We start from the raw sequence: 7,670 nt of genomic DNA, 5'->3' as shown, positions 1-7,670 counted from the left end.
GAAGGCCATAATTGCAGTGGAGAGGGTGCAGAGGAGGTTCACCTGGGATGGAGTGCTTCAGTTATGAGGAGAGACTGGAGAGGCTGGGTTTGTTTTCCTTGGAGCAGAGGAGGCTGAGAGGGAACCTGCCAGACGTATACAAAATTATGAGAAGCATAGACAGGGTAGATAGTCACAAACTTCTTTGCATAGTGGAGGGTGTAGGTTTCAGGTGAGAAGTAAAAGATTGAGAGGGGATCTGAGGAAGAATGTTTTCATGCAGAAGGTAATGGCAATCTGGTACGCACTGCTTGAAAAGGTGGTGGAGGAGGCAGGTACTCTAATCACATTAAGAAGCATCTGGACCAGAACTCAATTTACCAAGGCATTGTAGACTATAGACAAATGAAATTAGTATATGTAGGACTTAATGGTCAGCCTAGACGTGGTGGGCTGAAGGGCCTGTTTCTGTGCTGTATGACTTTATGACATCACCTCAGATGGAGGTCTTCAGGACCCTGAAGATCCACACTCAACGATTCAGGAACAGCTTCTTCCCCCTCAGCCGTCAGATTTCTGAAAGGTCCATGAACACTGCCTCGTTATTCCTTCTTTTTTAGCATTATTTATTTATTTACATAATTTATAGATTTTTACGTCTTTGCACTGTACTGCTGCTGCAAAACAACAAATTTCACGTAATGTGTCAGTGATAATAAATCTTATTGTGATGTTGCCATGTAGAGTTTACTGGTACCATTGAACAGACATAAGAATAGAATTGCAATCACAATCCATTATCCATGAATCAATATGAAACATTTTCTGAAATGTGGATGTTTCAAAGTTTTATTGTTAATCTGAAGAACATACAAGCTTGTACTGATTTTGCATTAACCATCAGATTTAGAGCCTAATACAAAAACAAGAATATTATTACACAGTTGCTAAGGTTACAGTGGTTATTTCATCCCGATTACATAATTTATGCTTTTTGACTTACTGACCAATCTTAAGCCACAGTTCTTAGATATAATTGCCTTTCATACAATAATAAAACAAGCCCACCACTCCTTCAAGTTGAAATCTTACTTCCGATTTTACTGTATTGTTCTCAAAGGGAAAGTCAACCTGCTGTAGGGATTTGTCTTAACTGAGATATGTTTAAACACAAGCATTTCCCAAGGAGTAAATTACAGAACACTAATACATCTTCATTTAAGTATTTTGCACAAATTACTTGTTCAAGTTGGTTACAACATTCGCAATTTTTATTATTTTATCTTTTCTTCAAGAACATCCACAGTAGGGGAATTGATAGATATCCTGAAACAATTCACAGGAGGTTTTTGTCTCTATGTGCATGTATTCCTTCTTGACTCTGCATAGTGCTCTACAAAAGTACTTTTTCATGATCTTGAAGAAAAGATGAAGGTTCTTCAACCTGATATATTAGTTCTGTTTCTCTCTTCTAGCTTCCTAACCTGCTGAGTGCTTCCAGCATTTAGGGTTGTATTCCAGATTTCCAGCATCTGCAGTTTTTTTTATTTTTACTTCAAGACATTTAATTGCAGTTACATGAATTTCCAAAAACATCTCCTTGCAAGTACAATCTATCAGTGATTTTCATCAGAGTTCTGCCAATAATTCGATGTGACTTCAGTGAGAGATCAGTGGAAGCTTGTGATAAATGGCATCAAAATCACTGAGATTTCCATAGATTTTCTACCGAAATTCCAAATTAAGATTAGGAAACCTTGGAAATTCTACTCTGTATATTCATCAGAGAATTGCAATCCTAATTTATTTTCTGTAGCCAGGTTTGTCCAATAATTTGATAATTTTACTATTTGCCTTGGCAAAGGGTACAAAATTATGGGATGCTTTGGGAGAGTAAACCAATTCCACTGGCCAGTCTGTCAAAGATCAGAGGGTAGAGATTTAAGGTGGAATCAAGGAGCCCAGTAGGAGGTTAGTCAATCCATTGTGGCCAAGTCTTTCAAAATGGAACCAGGGAAGGGTGAAAATTCATGCAGTAAGTTGTTATGATGTGGAATGAGTTACTTATAACTTTCAAAATGGGGGTGGACATGCCCCCAGAACACGCTACGCAGAAGATGCATTTCACGATGTGTTTCGGTGTACATGTGACTAATAAAGATATTTTACATCTTACTTAATAAGGAAAAAAAAATAGTCTGGTTTAGGGGAGTCATGCTAAGTAGACAGCTGTGGCCTATGCTGTAGGATTCTGAGTTGGGTATCCTTTCTTGCTCTGATGTGTGTTTGATGTGGAACATACTTGTTTCTTTCTATTCAGAGGAAAAATATTCAGAGGCTAAAGTAATGCAGATAGTTATGCATTTCTCTATGTGCTGAAAATTCTACTTGCTCCTTTCAAAGTGTTATTAAAAATACCTTTCTTCACTAGTACCAACCTCCAGACAATTTTGTAAGGGCTCATGCTTTAAGTCTATCTCTTGATATATTTGTTGGCATATGTCCAGCAGCTTGTTTCTGATGAATAATGTGTGGAAGAAATTGGATTCTCTCAATTCCTCAAAGGATATTCCTTTATGTGTCCTTCGATAGTTTTGCTTGCAGTCTTTTATAGTGGGAGCACAAGAGTAGCGCAAGAGTAGCGCAAGAGTAGCGCAAGAGCATCACTTCTGAACACCCAATCAGCAACCTTGTTGTATGAATCAAGACAGACTGACCTCCCTGTTCTGTCAGTTGCTGAAGCACATAGCCTTGCATACGGTTTTAACAGATAATTTCCCACACGGAGCAGCATAAATGTCAATAATGCCTGCAGAACAAAAAACAAGCTGGAGACATAATTTTCTAACGTTTTCCGAAAGGCAGAGAGAAGGGATAATGAGAAATGCTCTATGGCATCCAGATGGGAGACAAGATGTGGTTGAGAGATGCAAATTTCCGCTCAATAGATACTTCTTGGAAATTTTGACTTAACCAAGAGGCCAGTAGCAATCAAAGGCATCTGCAAAAGGCATCAACACACCTGAAGGAAAATTTAATCCAGGATTGAAATGAACATTGTGTGTGTTATATTAATTGGGGAAAAATCTTTAACAATTGATATTTGCAAGACAGCATTAATATATTACATTATGAATGCATGCACTGTGAAAATATTCCCTTCAGACAATTACCAAAATTGACTTCAATGGAATGAATTCCAAAGATTTTGTGGGCATGCTATGTTGGCGCCGGAAGCGTGGTGACACTTGCGGGCTGCCCCCAGAACACTCTATGCAAAAGATGCGATGAACTGTGTGTTTCAATGTACATGTGACTAATAAAGAAATCTTATGAATTTCGGAGGCAGAAGACAATGCACCAAGATGGTAACATCATGCATTTAGCACTACTGGCTGGGGATGTAATTCTATGGGTCTATATCCAACACTATTTTAATGGTTGACTTTCCCTTTAACTCGATACACAAACTAATACATTCTTTAGTCACTCAGTGCATACAGGGGTTAGGAATGCTCCACAATCACAGACATGCTAACAGTCTAATGATTTGAATAGCTTGTAGTAAGATTAGTTTCTCCATTATGTCTTTATAGCTCCACAATGTTACAACATTACCTTTTGTTGTCCTTCACAGAGCCAATTTAAAAATTATCCACATCATTAGGGGGAAAAAAACTGCCTTAAACCTAAATGCAGTTTTTTCCCCCTTTTTGGAAGATGCAACTTCCCCTATAAAATTAGATTGTGTGAACCTCCTCCTTGTAGCTTTAGAAATGCCAGACTACATCTTGGTACTTGTGTTCTTGATTCCAAATCAATTTTGTGCAGGGTATTTTGTGAAAAATTTTCAATATTACCATAAAAGCACTGAAAACAGGTTCACAAAAGTATCTGTCATGCAGCATCCTAAGTAATTCTAAATAGCAGACATCAATTATCCACACTGAATTTGATCTGCTAGAACTCAGTTATTGGATAAAAATCATTTTCAACACTAAGAAAACAGCCTTTGGAGGTACAATAAAAGGATCCCACAATTCTGTAGAACTCATAAAAGTAGAAAATAACCTAAGTAATTTGTTCTAGCTCCTGTAAAAATTAAGTGATTTGTAAAGCTGCGATGGTTAAATCCAAAAACTGGTAACGTTACCAGATTTATGGCAATGAAGATGAAACTTGTAACATTTTCTCCCTTCTGAATGGCAGAAACAGTATGACTGACAATCTGCATTAACATTTTCATACTGACATGGCATAGTAATGACGTGCCAAAAAGATGTGCATGGGTGTGTTACAACAGGTCAACGATCTTTGTTTTTCAATCAAAGGTAAAAAGAACTAGTGTGTATTAGAGCAGTAAGTTTGTGGTTCAGTTTGCTGGCTACTGACTCTCACTATTACTCAAGCTTTGGAGCTTCTCCTTTTTATCCAGAAAGGAAGTGAAAATTATTGTTGCAGGACATTTAAAAGGATAAAACTGGCTGAAACTTCCAATCTGATATTTTTGCAAGCTTTGTTACAATTCTGTGCGCATACAGTATGGAAGCAATAAAAGACAGCATCACATGTGAAAACCTTTCTTCATAGACAGAGGCAACAACTAACAGAACTGCCAAACACATGGTTTACATCAGCTTACAACAAAATGATGCACATTTAAAATGGTCAGTAGATGTTATTAATATTGACTATATAACATAAATACATATGTGATGAATAATTTAGGGATTGCAGAGAATAAGCATTACCCTTTCTCTCTCTCAGTACACAATAGCATCTATTTGCCTCTATGCACTTTGGGCTTTAGTGAATTTGGGAATAATATGTTACATTGCACTTTAGTGAGAAATAAAAGTGCTTTAAACAAGAGGACATTAATATGTAAAAGCAGAGATTATCTATGATAAGACAATGCTGGATTTATAACACCAGCAGGTCAATTCTGATGGTGACATAGAACCGCACCTGAATCACTGTTAAATTACATGGATGTTAATTTTGCATGACTTTTGCTGCATTGCATATATAAGCACTGAGGCAAAATTGACAAAACCATCTGTGTACATCAAGTCACTAAACAACAAATGACTTAAATGAATGACATCATATTATGTATTCATTGATATACAGAGGTCACTACATTTATCTGAATCAACAGAACTAAATGGATTAGGACTGAGCAAACAGCTTGTGTCTAACATAAATTCACATTTAGTAATAATCACAACAGCATTCCTTTTTCCTCCTATTTCTTTGCTACGATAGCATTTGTTTTCTTTATTTAAAAATAAAATTTGCAACAGAATAACTGAGGTTGGAAATTCAAACATGCTGTACAAAAATGATAACGTTTGGAATCATTGAGTGAGCTCCAAAAAAATGGCTGACGTGCACTCAAACATTAACTTTTTATTGTGTTGTATGTTCAGGGATTTATGGTCTTGTAGATTCAGGAATCATGATATTTATTGCCTAATTATTTTGATATATTGCAGTAACCTAATTTTACCTTTCTGGGTTTCTTCATATTAAGCATGAGCCCCCACATACAGAATCACACATGAAGTATGAAGGTCTGTAAGCAAAGCATATAGGGAAAAAGTTGCCTTAAAATAAATCTTCAGTGTCTGATAACAATGTGAGACAGGTACACTTTACAGAATGAAAGCTTTATCAGTGCTCAATTGTTTTAATGCCTGACTGGAATGACAAAGTGAAACTTAAGCTAGACTATTGAAAACCATTTCATTCTTAGGAGCCAAAGAGGAAAAAAAAAGAAACTTTTAAAAGCTGACAATAAATAAGATACAATACTGGCACCTGGAATAATAATTAGAAATATTAATTTTATGCATATTAATCAAACTTGGGGGGGGGAGCTTGCAATTGCACAAGTTTATTTCATTATGTACAAATTAACAAAACACAAGAAAGTAAACTTCTAAGGAAGAGAAATCACCGTATGAAAGTCTGACAAAGGGCAGGCCGAGACCACCTAACTTGATTTATGCCTATCACAAACTGAACACGTGTTCATGAAAACCCTTCAATATTTTACAGGTGTGTGCAGCTTTTGTTGAGATACAGTCGGATAGTGATAACTTTCTTGTCAGTAACCACCATTCATTATCACTCTTCTGTGCATCCCAGTAACTCTGTCCGCAGAGTGATCCGGCCATACCACGACCAGGGCAAGATTCGAATATATTGTGCATAGATGGGAGGATCTATTACATTTTTCCTGTGTGTATCATTATCAAAATTACCTTGGAAAACCTGCCCAAAGAAAAAAACATTGTTACTAAATGGACTGTAATATGATCCTCATCCACCCAAGCTGACAGCCAAATATGAACACTTAAAGCCATTTGGTGAGCCTGAAAAGAAGCAGCAAAGTAAAGATTCCAGAGGAGACCTGATAGAAATCTTTAAAATTATGAATGGGAGTAGTAATTAAGAATGTGAGACGTACTGTATACTTGTGCCTTGTGGATGGTCAAAAGGTTTTACCATTCATAAGAGCTTAGTATGCAAAATTGAAACACATGGGATTGGGGTTAATATAACGGCAATGTTTGACAGACATGAAAGAGAGAGCAGGAATAAGCAAGTCTTCTTCTGTATGGCAGGCACTGACTAGTGGGGGGTGCCTCAGCTATGACATGAAACATTTCCAAGTTTGCAGACTACACACAGCTGTGCGAGAAGGTGAGCTGAAATAAAAACTGGAAATGCTGGACGCACTCAGCAATAGTGAAACCCTGAAAGCGCGTACCACTGGGCTCAAGGACAGCTTCTATCCCGCTGTTATCTGTCTGTTGAACAGTTCCCTAGTACGATAAGATGGACTCTTGACCTCACAGTTCATCTCTTTATGACTTTGCACCTTATTGTCTACCTGCACTGCAATTTCTCTAACTGTATGTATTATTCAGCACTCTGTTATTGTTTTACCCTGTACTACCTCAATACACTGTTGTGTAATGAATTGATCTGTACGAATGGTATGCAAGACAAGTTTTTCACTGTACCTCAGTACAAGTGACAGTAATAAACCAATTTACCATTTTACCATTTGTGTAAAGAGAAACAGAATTGATGTTTCAGATCAAAGGATAGCATTCGTTTCCAGTAACGCCATCCTTGAGGAATTCTGTTCCGGGAATGTGAGCTGTGAGGAGCTTGCATTGCGTCTCCAATTGGCTTAGATTAGAGGATGTGGGAAAATGCATGGCAGATACAGTGTAATGTGAGTGTGAGGTTATCCACATTGGTTCTTAAAGCAGAAAGACAGACCATTATCTTCATGGTGATGGATTTTGAAAGAGTGAGATGCAATGGGAGCTGGGCACCCTTGTAACATGAGTTGCTGAAAGCTAGCATTCATGTGCACCAAGCAATTAGGAAGGCAAATGGTTACTGGCCTTCACTGCAAGGGCATCTGAGCACAAGAACAAGGAAAGAACAACTGCTGTTTATCTGAGAAAGGATATTCTCGCTTGGGAGGGAGTGCAAGAATTGGTATTGGTTTATTATTGTCACTTGTACCGAGGTACAGTGAAAAACTTGTCTTGCATACCGTTCATACAGGTCAATTCATTACACAGTGCATTGAGGTAGTACAGGGTAAAACGATAAAAGAATACAGAATAAAATGTAACAGCTGCAGAGAAAGTGCAGTGCAGGTA

At 37.4% G+C, this 7,670-nt stretch overlaps 1 protein-coding gene across 3 annotated transcripts in view; it reads right to left on the bottom strand.

The window, feature by feature from the left end:
• Positions 1-810: 810 nt before the first annotated feature.
• LOC127572539 (EGF-like repeat and discoidin I-like domain-containing protein 3) overlaps positions 811-7,670 on the bottom strand; it is a 222,526-nt gene continuing 215,666 nt past the window's right edge. For all 3 annotated transcript variants that reach the window (XM_052019909.1, XM_052019910.1, XM_052019911.1), the window contains one exon: positions 811-6,258. In XM_052019909.1, the coding sequence (XP_051875869.1) occupies positions 6,112-6,258 (147 nt within the window). In that variant the 3' untranslated portion in view covers positions 811-6,111. The remainder of the gene's footprint in view (positions 6,259-7,670) is intronic.

Source organism: Pristis pectinata, chromosome 7, assembly GCF_009764475.1.
Source record: "Pristis pectinata isolate sPriPec2 chromosome 7, sPriPec2.1.pri, whole genome shotgun sequence".
Classification (NCBI taxonomy): domain Eukaryota; kingdom Metazoa; phylum Chordata; class Chondrichthyes; order Rhinopristiformes; family Pristidae; genus Pristis; species Pristis pectinata.
This window is presented reverse-complemented; position numbering and strand designations above follow the sequence as displayed.